The sequence below is a fragment of the Halichoerus grypus genome, chromosome 1 (genome assembly GCF_964656455.1).
Source record: "Halichoerus grypus chromosome 1, mHalGry1.hap1.1, whole genome shotgun sequence".
NCBI lineage: Eukaryota > Metazoa > Chordata > Mammalia > Carnivora > Phocidae > Halichoerus > Halichoerus grypus.
Genome location: NC_135712.1, coordinates 140,416,387 through 140,431,601, shown reverse-complemented (window position 1 = coordinate 140,431,601; position 15,215 = coordinate 140,416,387). Strand labels below are relative to the sequence as shown.

Below are 15,215 nucleotides of genomic sequence, written 5' to 3'. Positions count from 1 at the left end.
TGAATTCAAGAATTTATTTGGAGCAGCCAAGTCAGCATACATAAATGTGAGCGAATCAAAAAGCGGAATAGAGATAGGGAAAGAAACTGGTTTCATTCAGTTGCAAAGAACATGAAAGATAATATTTCCTATTCTCCTTCCAAATTCCATCAAACAAATCCAAAGTACTCTCAAGGCATTGCTGATATGGGGGACTATTCACTCACCAAGGAGTCAGATTAAGAAGGCTCTAACTTATCTCCTGCTTTCAATAGTTCAGAGAACTGTTTACACTAACCTAGAAAAGCACTGCAGCAATGGCCTCTTTCAGTCATGTACTAAAGAATCAAAGGATACAATGATCAATTAGCTTTATTTCCTCCCATTGCCAGGAGCATCATGTTGGTTGATAGAAAACACTAAAATTATATCATTTTTCACATATGATCTTAATCAAAAGATAAGATATTATTCTCCATCTTATTGTTCTTGGTGTCTTTTTGTAGATGTGGGTTTCTAGGGAAAGGAAATAAATAATTTAAATGTATACTTCACCTGTAGTTTCTTTCTTTTCTTTTTTTTTTTAAAGATTTTATTTATTTATTTGAGAAAAAGAGAATGAGAGAGAGCACGAGACGGAAGAGGGTCAGAGGGAGAAGCCGACTCCCTGCTGAGCAGGGAGCACGATGTGGGACTCGATCCCAGGACTCCAGGATCATGACCTGAGCTGAAGGCAGTCGCTTAACCAACTGAGCCACCCAGGCGCCCTCACCTGTAGTTTCAATGAATAACACCAACTAATGTCTATTAAGAGCCTACTATAGTGACTACACTTATCGTGGTGAGCATTAAGTACTGTATAAAATTGTCAAATCACTATGCTGTCCACCTGAAACTAATATAACATCATAGTCAACTATACTGCAAATAATAATAATTTTAAAGGAGCCTATTATATGACAAGCAGTATGCCAATGCTTTGCACTATTATCTCAGTTAACCCTTACAACATCTTTATGAGGCAGATACTATTATAACCCCCATTTTAAAGTGAGGCATGTGGGATCTGTAAAGACTAAGTGACTTGCCTGAGGTTAATCATCTGGTAAGTAGCAGAGCCAACCTTCAAACCCAAAGAGCATGGCTCTAGAGCCTGCCTTATTAACTACTATGACAACTTAATTTTTTTTTCCTAATATACATTACTATAGAAATTTTCTTGGCATATTTGTCACAAGGAAGGTCACAGTTGCAGAAACATGTTCTAATTCCCTTAACCTTTCTCCAGGCCAAAAACTAAAGAATGTGTAGAAAACAAGCAAACAAACAAACAAAAAATCTTAATCCAATAATACCAAATTTACAGCAAATTTTATATCAAATATGGCACTTGTACAGTAAAAACTGACTGAGAGTTTGATAGCTACACAGATTATTTGCCAGCAGGAACGTGGTACAAAAGCATATATATACAGATAGTTCCTAACTTATGATGGTCCGACTTACAATTTTTCGACTTTACAATGGTGCAAAAGTAATACACATTCAGTAGAAACCATATTTCAGATTTGGAATTGGAATCTTTTCCTGGGCTAGTAATATGTAGTTGACACTCTCTCATGCTGCTGGGCAGTGGTAGCAAGCCATAGCTCCCAGTCAGCCCACAGTCACGAGGGTAAACAACCCGTACACTGACAACCTTTTTGTACCCATACAACTAAGCTTTTTTCACTTTCAGTACAGTATTCGATTAAATGCAATATTCAACACTTTATTATCAACTTTGTATCATATCGCTTCGCCCAACCATAGGCTAATGTAAGTGTTCTAAGAATATTTAAGGTAGGCTACGCTAAACTATGAAGTTTAGTAGGTTAGGTGTATTAAATGCATTTTTGAGTCATGATATTTTCAACTTATTATGAGTTTATCAGAATGTAACCACATTGTAAGATGAGGAAGATAAATATCTTGCAAATGTAGTTTTCCACTGAGTTGGCTCAACAGATTTGTATCCAGTTTCACTCCATTACTCTAAGAGGGAAACACTGCCTGATGATCTAGTTATAAACTAATTTGCTAATCCTTATTACAAGTTACAGTCTTAGAATTTGGATCATAAAGAGCAAAACACTTGCTCAAATAGATGTTAATCCAGATGTACTTGTTATGACTATTGCAAATGTAATTTGAAAATATCAAGAGTTCTGCTTGTCACTAGTCCTCCAAAGGGGTAAATCAAGGGACAAATAAAGAGCAAGCCTGCCAGAGACTGCCATGATTCAACACATGTATTAGAATTAAAGGTGAGAATTTTCCTCATTTTGTAGGTGCAAGTCTGGGAAAACATTCAACAATAAATTAGACCACTGAGTATGAATAAGTAAATTGGCATGGTATAGAAAAAGAAATAACTTGGACTTTGGAGTTAGACATAATAACTCTAATCATTATTTCATCATTTGGTGGCTGATTGACCTTGGGCTAGATAAGTAGCCTGAATCTCAGTTTCTTCTATATATGTAAAAATAGTGACAATGCCTATCTTCATGGGGTTGCTGTAAAACTTTAAAAATTATATGAAAAGGGTCTACCCAACTCGTGGCCTACGGCAGAGACTCACTATATCATTGCTGCTTGTAGGCTCTTTTAGCTGTTGGAGTCATCATACTGCATGCTGACATCAGAGCCCTTTGTTGGAGGATATTTACTAGACCAAATTTATACTCAATAAATTGATCATCAGTTGGTAATTTCTACTCATATGTTTATCATTATACAGCAGATAAACAAACTTATTTAGTAAGTTACTATAGGATAACAAGTTGTGTTATCACTTCTATTTACAGACTGGAAGAGTTAGAGTAATGTGATTTCAGTCATTTGGCCAAATTCTTAAGGGTACTAAAATTTCAGAATGGTTCTTTTAAAGATACCAGTTACAAAGAACTGTGACATCTTCAGTGCCATCATTAGTGTATCTTTTGGAATAATCCCAGGGGTTTAACACAAGGTCTCTATCTTCTTCACACTGCTTATCTGTTATCTGGTGGGGAGGGGGAGGTGGTTTGCTGAGAGTAGTCACTGAGGGATCCAGGCTGAGAGAGGAGCAAATCAACATTTCAAACATTATCAGTCACAGTGACACAGGGAAAGAATGAACTCTGGAGGATGTTGCACTGCACACATTTACGTGCTCAAAGAGGTGACATTCATCAATTCCACACAACTCACTGGCCCCACCCCACCACAAGTATCGAATGTGCAATTCTACTTTGTAACAGGAAGGAAGGGACCTGAAAAATTCTGGTGAACACTTTCAATGAGTCCTCCAATTAGGAAGCAGAATGGAAGGAGCTGCAGAAGCTCAACTTTAGCAATATGGCATTGCTTCCTGTTTATCGTCCCAGAAAATACAGGCAACTCCATAACACAATGGGTAAATACTCAAATGATATCTGGAACCCAAAGAGACGATTGCATACCTACAGGTATATCCTACATACAATAGTAAGCAGACTACTAAAATATACAGCCAAAAAAAATCCATTCACATCATCGACAAAATAAACCCCTAAATTTTACCACAAGAGCATCACGGCATCACGGGTAAACTATCTACTTTTCTTGGCAACCTGAAAAACTTTTAGAAAAGTGTAGGCCAAGGTTGGACCTCCAACCAAGGTCATTGGTTGGAGTACATTACTTATGTCCAAGAAAAGTTATAATGACTCTATACAACCAATAAGACAGATGATCAACTTCAACATACTGAAAATATTAAGTTCAAATTATATATCAGCTTTATCAGCAATATCTATAAATTATGCATAATGTTTAATGACAGGAATGACCTTAAAGCTGTGTTCAATGAAACAGATCATTATTGGGTTTGACATGTGAATATATGGCAGTAAGCATAATTTCCAGGCAAACCAAAGTGAAAGACTAAGCAAAGAAGAAGGCAACAGGAAACAGTAAGCCATAACTACAGTTATATTACTACACTAGTAGAGACAAAGCTGACAAAACTCTGATGCCTCAAGTTGAGAAAATTTAGTCAGTGGTTCTTATTCTCTGGCCTGCACATTAGATTCATTTGACAAAATTATTGAGGCCTGGCCCTACTCCAAGAGATTCTGATCTAACTGATTCACTAGACTGGAGCCCAGGCATTACCATGTTCTTGTTGCTGTTGTCTTTTTGTTGTTATTTTGTAAAGCTTTCTAATGCATAGCCAGACTTAAGAAATGTTAAACTAAGTCATGTAATTTAACAAGCTAAAAAATAAACTCATATATAATGGGTTCTGCAGACAGGTATCTGCTAAATATAAAAGAAGAGCATTTGTGCTAGTGGGGAAATAATTATTTTCCATGCAACAACACTTAAAAAAATAGCCATCCAGGGGGAGGGGAAAAGATGGTGGAGGAGTAGGGGACCCTATTCCAACCAGTCCCTGGAATTGAGCTGGATATCTATGAGACCACTCTGAACATCCACGAAATCAGCCTGAGATATAAGAAGATAGATCTGGATCTCTACAAACAGAATATTGCAGGCAGCTGGTTTTAGGTATGAAGTGGGCAGCCATGATTCCGTGGGCAGATATCAGAGGATAAATGGAAGGGGGAGGGAGCTGAGCCGTGGGGATCCTACACCGCTGGTGACTGATAGCCTCCCATGCTGGGGACCTGGCACAGACTCGCAGACCAGTAGCGATGGGAAAAGGACTTTAGGGCAGCCCCCTGGACAGAAACCCTGAGTGGTGGGGCTGCGCCTATGAACTGGGGGTGGCTGGTGGTTTTAGAAGCACAAAGGGCAGAGATGAGCCCAACCTGGAGGCAAGGACTGGGAGCACTGCAGAGGGGTGCACAACCCAGGATGCTGCAGTTTATAGCAGCACAGAGAGAAACGGAGATAGTGTGGCCTGGAGAGATCACTGAAGAACAGACTATGATCTCTCTGCTCTGAGGCAGAGGGTTGGAAATGGTCTCTTCTGCTCTGACTCTAGGAAGAGATGTGGAAAGCCACCAGGGAAAGCCGCCAGAGAACAAAAGCCCCAAAAAACTGGTTTTCACTGAGCCATCCCCTCCCCCACAGGAGGCAGGGCAACTCCGCCCAAACAGGGTTGCCTGAGTAACAGCACGGCAGGCCCCTCCCCCAGAAGACACATACTGGGTCACAAATCAGGTCTCAACTGATACCAAAAGATTGAGATTATTCCCTGCATATTCTCAGACCATAATGCTTTAAAACTGGAACTGAATCATGAGAAAAAATTTGTAAGAAATTCAACCACTTGGAAGCTAAAGACCACTCTGCTCAAGAATGTTTGGGTCAACCAGGCAATCAAAGAAGAACTTAAACAATTCATGGAAACCCATGAGAATGAAAACACATCAGTCCAAAACCTATGGGATACTCTGAAGGCGGTCCTAAGGGGGAAATACATAGCCATCCAAGCCTCACTCAAGAAAACAGAAAAATTCTGAATTCACCAACTAACTCTACACCTTAAAGAACTAGAGAAAAAGCAACAAACGATTCCTAAACCATGCATTAGAAGAGAAATAATTAAGATTACAGCAGAGATCAGTGAATTAGAAACCAGAAACACAGTAGATCAGATCAACAAAACTAGAAGCTTGTTCTTTGAAAGAATTAATAAGATCGATAAGCCACTGGCCAGAATTATCCAAAAGAAAAGAGAAAGGACCCAAATAAATAAAATTATGAATGAAAGGGGAAAGATCACAACACCAAGGAAATAGAAATAATTATTAGAAATTATTATCAACAACTATATGCCAATAAATTCAGCAACCTGGAAGAAATGGATGCCTTCCTGGAAACCTATAGACTCCCAAGAAAGAAACAGGAAGAAACTAACAACCTGAAAAGGCCAATAACCAGTAACAAGATTGAAGCAGTGATCCAAAACCTCCCAAAAAACAAGAGTCCAGGGCCTGATGGATTCCCTGGGGAATTCTACCAAACATTCAAAGAAGAAATAATACCTGTCCTCCTGAAGCTGTTTAAAAAAATAGAAACAGAAGGAAAGCCACTCATTCTATGAGGCCAGCATTACCTTAATCCCCAAACCAGGCAAAGACCCCATCAAAAAGGAGAATTTCAGACTGATATCCCTGATGAATATGGATTCCAAAATCCTCAACAAAATCCTAGCTAATAGGACCCAACAATACATTAAAAGGATCATCCACCACGACCAAGTGGGATTTATCCCCGGGATGCAAGGGTGGTTCAACATTCGCAAATCAATCAATGTGATAGAACACATTAATAAGAGGAGAGAGAAGAACCATATGGTCCTCTCAATTGATGCAGAAAAAGCATTTGACAAAATACAACATCCTTTCCTGATTAAAACTCTCCAGAGTATAGGGATAGAGGGAATATTCCTCAAGTTCATAAAATCCATCTATGAAAAACCCACAGCAAATATCATCCTCAATGGGGAAAAGCTGAGAGCATTTCCCTTAAGATCAGGAACACGACAAGGATGCCCACTCTTGCCACTATTGTTCAACATAGTACTAGAAGTCCTAGCAACAGCAATCAGACAACAAAAAGAAATAAAAGGTATTCAAATTGGCAAAGAAGAAATCAAACTTTCTCTCTTCACAGATGACATGATACTTTATGTGGGAAATCCAAAAGACTCCACCCTCAAATTACTAGAACTCATATAGCAATTCAGTAATGTGGCAGGATACAAAATCAATGCACAGAAATCAGTTGTTTTCTTATACACTAACAACGCAACTGTAGAAAGAGAAATTAGAGAAACGATTCCATTTACAATAGCACCAAAAACCATAAGATACCTCGGAATAAACCTAACCAAAGAGGTGAAGGATCTATACTCTAGGAACTACAGAACACTCATGAAAGAAATTGAAGAAGACACAAGAAGATGGAAAAACATTCCATGCTCATGGATTGGAAGAATAAACATTGTTAAAATGTCTATGCTACCCAGAGCAATCTATACCTTCAATGCCATCCCAATCAAAGTTCCAACGACATTTTCAAAGTGCTGGAACAAACAATCCTAAAATTTGTATGGAATCAGAAAAGACCCCGAATTGCCAAGGAGATGTTGAAAAAGAAAAACAAAGCTGGGGGCATCACGTTGCCTGATTTCAAGCTATATTACAAAGCAGTGATCACCAAGACAGTATGGTACGGGCACAAAAACAGACATATAGACCAATGGGACAGAATAGAGAGCCCAGATATGGACCCTCAACTCTATGGTCAAATAATCTTCGACAAAGCAGGAAACAAAATGCAATGGAAAAAAGACAGTCTCTTCAATAAATGGTGCTGGGAAAGTTGGACAGCTATATACAGAAGAATGAAACTTGACCATTCTCTAACACCATACACAAAGATAAATTCAAAATGGATGAAAGACCTCAAGGTGAGACAGGAATCCATCAAAATCCTAGAGGAGAACATAGGCAGTAACCTCTTTGACATAGCCCACAGCAACTTCTTTCAAGATACATCTCCAAAGGCTAGTGAAAGAAAAGAAAAATGAACTTTTGGGACTTCATCAAGATAAAAAGCTTCTGCACAGCAAAGGAAACAGTTAACAAAACAGAGAGGCAACCCACAGAATGGGAGAAGATATTTGCAAATGACACTATAGATCAAGGGCTGGTATCCAAGATCTATAAAGAACTTCTCAAACTCAACACCCAAAAAACAAATAATCAAGTCAAAAAATGGGCAGAAGACATGAACAGACACTTCTCCAAAGACATACAAATGGCTAACAGACACATGAAAAAATGTTCATCATCATTAGCCATCAGGGAAATTCAAATCAAAACCACATTGAGATACCACCTTACACAGTTAGAATGGCAAAAATTGATAAGGCAAGAAACAACAAATGTTGGAGAGGTTGTGGAGAAAGGGGAACCCTCTTACACTGTTGGTGGGAATGCAAGTTGGTACAGCCACTTGGGAAAACAGTGTGGAGGTGCCTCAAAAATTTAAAAATAGAGCTACCCTATGACCCAGCAATTGCACTACTGGGTATTTACCCCAAAGACACAGATGTAGTGAAAAGAAGAGCCATATGCACCCAATGTTCATAGCAGCAATGTCCGCAATAGCCAAACTGTGGAAAGAGCCGAGATGCCCTTCAACAGACGAATGGATAAAGAAGATGTGGTCCATATACAATGGAATATTACTCAGCCATCAGAAAGGAAGAATACCCAACTTTTACATCAACATGGATGGGACTGGAGGAGATTATGCTAAGTGAAATAAGTCAAGCAGAGAAAGTAATTTATCATATGGTTTCACTTATTTGTGGAACATAAGGAATAGCATGGAGGACATTAGGAGAAGGAAGTGAAAAATGAAAGGGGGGAAACTGGAGGGGGACATGAACCATGAGAGACTATGGACTCCGAGAAACAAACTGAGGGTTTTAGAGGGGAGAGGGGTGGGGGGATGGGTTAGCCTGGTGATGGGTATTAAGGAGAGCATGTACTGCATGGAGCACTGGGTGTTATACACAAACAATGAATCATGGAACACTACATCAAAAACTAATGATACATTGTATGGTGACTAACATAACATAATAAAGTAAAATAATATTAAAAAAATAGCCATCCAGCACATGTTCACATCTATTTTCTTTAAGGAAGGGGGAGATTTCAGCTGTCTTTATAGCTACTGATTTTTTAGTAAATGAAAAAATAAAATGTATGAATAAACTAATACAAATTACAAATACATAACTAAATATCACCTTCAACTTTTTTTCTAAACTATATCCCAGTGTATCTATGAGAAGTTTTATTTATTGTGGAAAACCTTATCATCTGTGCCAATCAATAGACAGTGACAGCTCTGTCATGCTTTCAACAATAAAATTAGTAAGTCAGTGGTCCTATAAATATATCAACCAGGGGAAAGTGACTATTCAAAAAAAAAGCTTGGCAAACATGAAGTAAAAGTTAAAATTTTCATAATCTAACACTAAAAATGTATTTCATTTTCTCATAAATGCATATAATATCTTTCTAGGATAACATATTTTTCTCCCACCTTAACATATACACTGTAAAATATACATAGTCCATATGCAGTGAAAACTCTAAAATATTTAGTCACTTGTTAAACTAAGTTTACACAAATTAGGATAAAATGATATTGAAATAATGTATGAAGTAAGATTTAGTTGATTAAAGCAGTGAAAGTTATAAATGCCTATCATTCTTTGCTAGTTTTAGAAAAAGAGATCAGACAACCTGTGCAATGTACATCTCTCCTCCACTTCTAGAAAAACCTTTAAGAAAGTCCACATTGTCTACCATACATTAATTTTTGTGTGAGTGATCTTTTTTCACGGGGGAAGGGGATGTGAACTTAATAACCAGATCAATGTACTACAGGGTAGAGACAGCATTTGAGGATATGGGAGTTCCGGCGTAGAGAGGGGCATTAAAAGATTAAATTTTGGGGAAGTCTAGGCAAAAGAACTGTAGGTTGCGGTTGCTACTATCTCCATCTCTCAGGGACAGGAAAATCTCAGCTATTCCTGGATAATACATATTTTGAAATTATTCTTTTTTAAGCAACTTCTCATATGTAAAATTTTTGACCATTTTTCTATCTTGGCTGGCAGTATTGCTGAGTCAACCTTCTTCCTTTCTGTTTCTTGAGTAGATTGGGGCAATGAGGCGTCAATATGAGTCTCCCCTTCCTTGTAAATGCAGATCCTTAGATAGGCAGAAGTGAGGAATCAGAGCACAGAGGGACAATCTGGCATGTGCCAGCTGAATTTGAGGTAGAAGGGTATTAACAGTTCATCCTTGAATGAAGAGACCCACAGAGAAAGGCACCCATATTAGATTACCTCCAAGGTAGCAAGTAAAGAAAAAAGACAGATAAAAAGAGTAAGGGACAAAGAAAGTGCCTGTAGGAAAGGTACCCTGAATGACAACAGAGGAGAGATCCTGCCCCAGAGCTTGTGAGCACCCAGAGGGTTATCCATCTAGAGCACCTGGTTAGCTGGGAGAGTAGGGGAAGAGAGAAGGGAAACAAATATTTTTTTCTGTCCTCATCCTCCCATTAGGGAACTGCTTATTTTAAGCAGCCCTGAATTGATGATCTTTGCAAGAATTTCTAAGTTTACTTTAATGCTTTCAGAAGGTTAAAAACTATGGCTTCAGATGCTTGAGTTTGGCTTTGTTTTGCATCAGATTTGGTCTGTGTCCTTGGGACTAACGGTATGCTCACTGGAATCACACTACTTAAATTAATCCTGAGAAAATTCAAATCCTGAGAGAAATATAGTTGAGACAATTTAAAAAGTCACTTCTAGTTTTTACTTACATTTAAATATAATTTCTTAAGAATGCCTTGCTCTTTATCCTATTGTCAGATCTCTAAGATTCTAAGGTCTGCTTCATGAGAAGCTAACAGGTTTCGCTGTCCTTTAGGAAAGGGGAGAAGGGCCACAGAAAGGAGAACAATTCTTCCTGTTTTCTGTGGTTGCCAGCAGAAGTGCCTAGGAACACATCCAAAATATCAGAGCAGAGAAGGTGCCTCACATTAAGAAGACTGGCTCGCAACTACCATGAAAAGAATGTATATATTTTATTCTATACTTAAATATTTTTATTAAAATGGCCTTCCCTTCCAGTTGCTTTCAAGTTGAATAGAAAAAGATACTGCTTATGCCAAAGATATAGCAAAAGCCCATTTTAAAGTACCTCAAATTTACTTATACTGTGGATTAAACAGTGTGCCTTAAATGTACATACACTTACATGTGTATTTGAACATATCTACTTTCCACTATAAAATAGAAACCATCCAGTCAAAGGAATCCACATTTGATATCTATTTTTAATCAGATTTCTAATGAAAGCATGGTTTGCTGATGAAAAGTTTCAATATTAGAATATTAGAATAACAGACATAGATAATTGAATTGATTTATAATGACTAAACCAAACCATGGAAATAAGTCCAGTTCACCTATTCTCATTAACCTGAGAGTCCAGTCTATTTATTAGTTGTAATGTGTGATTTAAAGTTTAAAAAGAGTAAAAAAGATACTGAAGGAGTAAGTATAATGAAATATTCTCTTTGAAATTTGAAAATCTGGTTGCATTCCATAATTAATTTTCCCTGTGAGCTAGGCCTACAACTTAAAGTCTTCTCAAGGGAATTTTTAAAAACTACCAAATGATAATCTTAAAATTGTTTCAAAAGGCAATTATATAAAGTCCTCAGTTGATTTATACTATATTGCCATTAGGAAAATAAAATTTAAAACTACCCTACTTTCCACACTTCCTTTGAAAAAACTTGTTTAAAAATACAAATATTCAATTCTAAACAAATAGTACATACTGTTTCATTTATATAAATATAAAAGTAAATAATTATATATCTTTTAGATTCTGAAACAAAAATGGCCATAACTAAAAACAAGTGCAAGAAGAATAAAGGTTTGATGTTACTGTACCTACCTTTAATGTGATACTATAATGTCCAACAAATGTTGCATTTATCCATGATCTTGAATGGGGATCACCCAGGAATTCTATGTGATATTGTTCAACATTTCCATCCAAGTCATAGATCACGTATTTCCCTTTAAAAGGATCTGGGCAAAGTATCCCTGGCCAACTTCCAAAAGAAAGTATTTTTAATTATTTTGATGCTTTAAAAAAGGCAGAAATCAATACATCTGTCATAATCATATACCAAACTTTCTCCTTTGAATTTTAGTAACTCAAAAAACTTAAACATATTCATACTTGTATCCTTTAAAAGTAGGATATTCATTTGATACAAGTAATCAGTTGTATCTTTGTAAATACAGAAAGCTTTGGAAAAGTCACATATTTAAGATAAACATAAAATATAAGGAGAAAGAATTATAAGACAAAAGAATGATCTCTAGGATCTGCAAGAGATATTTAGACACTGCTAATAGGAAAGATAAGATTCATGGCAGGTTTGAATCAACTCTAACCAATAAGAATGCTTGTTACTAAAATGTTAATCCACTGAGCTTCTGATGGGGTACGAGAGAGCTGGCATTTCATGAGCTAGGGCTGCCAAAGGGGTAGTTTGGTAGCACAGGCTGTGATAACATTGGAGAGTCTAACTACTGAGGAACAAGCCGAAATAGAGCTCGGCAGTTCTATATTGCCCCTTGCCCCCATCTGCTCCACTGAAAGGAGACCAAATTTCTAAAAATTTTTAGTATGGGAAATAAAATTTATCCTTTACTAAAAATAAATCTTTAGGAGTATGTCCTTTTGTGCCACAAACCTCTAGAAATTCTAGAAATATGTTTCATTTTTCTCTTTGACAAAAACAAAATATATATACATCAACTAAGTTTTAACTATTTTACCAATCTTTCTAGACTCTGACCTACTGTTTGGAGCCTAAAGCAGGAAAGGAAGGCAGCAAATAAAGTCAGGAAGCTGTGACTAAGGGATGCCAAGTTCTACCTCAGTTCCCTCGTGAAAAAAGATAGTGAGATTCAAATCAGGAGATCCAGGCTCCGGCTCTGCCTTCTACCAGACAAGAGGCCTCAAGCAGATAATGAGACCTTGCTGTGACTCCAGTTCCTCAATATGCTGTTACAAAATTCACACAAACATGTGCTTTATACATTTTTGGTTTTTGGCAAATTAAAATATTATAAAGTGCCATCATTATGAACCAAATTGTGTTCCCCTCACCAAATTCATATGTTAAAGTTCTTATAACCCCAGTACCTCAGAATGTGACTGTATTTGGAGACAGTGTCTTTATGGAAGTGACTAAGTTAAAAGGTGGGCCCTAATCTAGCATGAGTGGTTTCCTTTTAAAAAGAGAAGATTAGGGATTGCATTGAATGTATAGATTGCTCTAGATAGCATAGACATTTTAACAATATTTGTTCTTCCAATCCATGAGCATGGAATGTTTTTCCATTTCTTTGCATCTTCTTCAATTTCTTTCATGAATTTTCTGAGTACCCTATCAAAATACCATCAACTTTTTTTCACAGAGCTGGAACAACTAACCCTAAAATTTCTATGGAACCAGAAAAGACCCCTAATTGCCAAAGGAATGTTGAAAAGAAAACCAAAGCTGTTGGCATCACAATTCCAGTCTTTAAGCTCCATTACAAAGCTGTAATCATCAAGACAGTAAGGTACTGGCAAAAAATAGACACATAGATCAATGGAACAGAAGAGACAACCCAGAAATGGACCCTCAACTCTATGGGCAACTAATCTTCAACAAAGAAAGAAAGAATATCCAATGGAAAAAGGACAGTCTCTTCAACAAATGGTGTTGTGAAAATTGGACAGCCACATGCAAAAGAATGAAACTGGACCATTTCCCACACCCTACACAAAAATAGACTCAAAATGGATGAAAGACCTAAATGTGAGACAGGAATCCATCAAAATCCTAGAGGGGAACACAGGCAGCAACCTCTGTGACTTTGACCATAGCAACTTCTTGCTAGACACATCTCCAAAGGCAAGGGAAACAAAGGCAAAAATGAACTATTGGGACTTCATCAAGATAAAAAGCTTTTGCACAGCAAAGGAAACAGTCAACAAAACCAAGACAAACCAAGAATGGGAGAAGATATTTGCAAATGTCATATCAGATAAAGGGCTAGTATCCAAAATCTATAAAAACTTATCAAACTCAACACCCCAAAAAACAAACAATCCAATCAAGAAATGGGCAGAAGACATGAACAGACATTTCTGAAAAGAAGACATCCAAATGGCCAACAGATACATGAAAAAGTGCTCAACATCACTCGGCATCAGGGAAATCCAAATCAAAACCACAATGAGATACCACCTCACACCAGTCAGAATGGCTAAAATTAACAAGTCAGGAAATGATAGATGTTGGCGGGGATGCGGAGAAAGGGGTACCCTCCTACACTGTTGGTGGGAAGGCAAGCTGGTGTAGTCACTCTGGAAAACAGTATGGATAGTCCTCGAAAAAGTTGAAAGTAGAGCTACCCTATGACCCAGCAATTGCACTACTGGGTATTTACCCTAAAGATACAAATGTAGTGATCCGAAGGGGCACAACACCCCAATGTTTATAGCAGCAATGTCCACAATAGCCAAACCATGGAAAGAGCCCAGATGTCCATTGAAAGATGAATGGATAAAGAAGATGTGATGTATATATATACAATGGAATGTTACTCAGCCATCGAAAAAAATGAAATCTTGCCATTTGCGATGATGTGGATGGAACTAGAAGGTATCATGTTAAGCAAAATAAGTCAATCAGAGAAAGACAATTATCATATGATCTCACTCATATGTGGAATGTAAGGAACAAAAGAGAGGATCATAGGGGAAGAGAGGAAAAAATAAAACAAGATGAAATCAGAGAGGGAGACAAACCATAAGAGACTCTTAATCATAGGAAACAAACTGAGGGTTGCTGGAGGGGACGAGGGTGGGGGAATGGAGTAACTGGTTGATGGACATTACGGAGGGTATGTGATGTAATAAACACTGGGTATTATATAAGACTGATGAATCACTTACCTCTACTTCTGAAACAATAAGACATTATATGTAAATTAACTGAATTTAAATTAAATAAAAAATAAATAAAAAGAGAAGATTAGGACACAGACATGCACAGAGGGAAGACCATGTGAAGACACAAGGAGAGAGACGCATCTACAGGTCAAGGAGAAAACCTCAGAAGAAATCAACCTGCTGACAATCTAACCTGAGACTTCTAGCCTCAGAATTGTAAGAAATTAAATTTCTGTTATTTTTAAGCTACCCAGTCTGTGACACTTTGTTATGGCAGCCCTAGCAAACTAATCATATAAAGGTATACAATTATATATAGATACAATAATTGGTATAATTGAGAGGTAGAAAGAATGATACAAAAACATTTTTTGCCTCATTTAATTATTTAGAAACCATAGTTCCTAATCCATTGGAGGACCCACTGTTTCTTAATTTCTGATAAATTAGGAGTCTCCAATACAGCTACCATTCATTTTTAGTCATTTATTTGCCTATTGAAATCTTCTTCTTTTGAGTGAGTTCCTTCAGAAATGTAGATTTCCAATGTAGGTTTTAGATAAATTAGATATTTAGATAATTTTAAAACCTAAAGGAGGCATACAGATCATGCTATAAGAATCTGAAATTACA

General features: G+C 37.2%; 1 protein-coding gene across 7 annotated transcripts in view; it reads right to left on the bottom strand.

The window, feature by feature from the left end:
- Positions 1 to 15,215, bottom strand: part of ZCWPW2 (zinc finger CW-type and PWWP domain containing 2) — a 136,626-nt gene that overhangs the window by 66,298 nt on the left and 55,113 nt on the right. For all 7 annotated transcript variants that reach the window (XM_078072610.1, XM_078072600.1, XM_036093025.2 and 4 more), the window contains one exon: positions 11,517 to 11,676. In XM_078072610.1, coding sequence (XP_077928736.1) covers positions 11,517 to 11,676 — 160 coding nt within the window. The remainder of the gene's footprint in view (positions 1 to 11,516; positions 11,677 to 15,215) is intronic.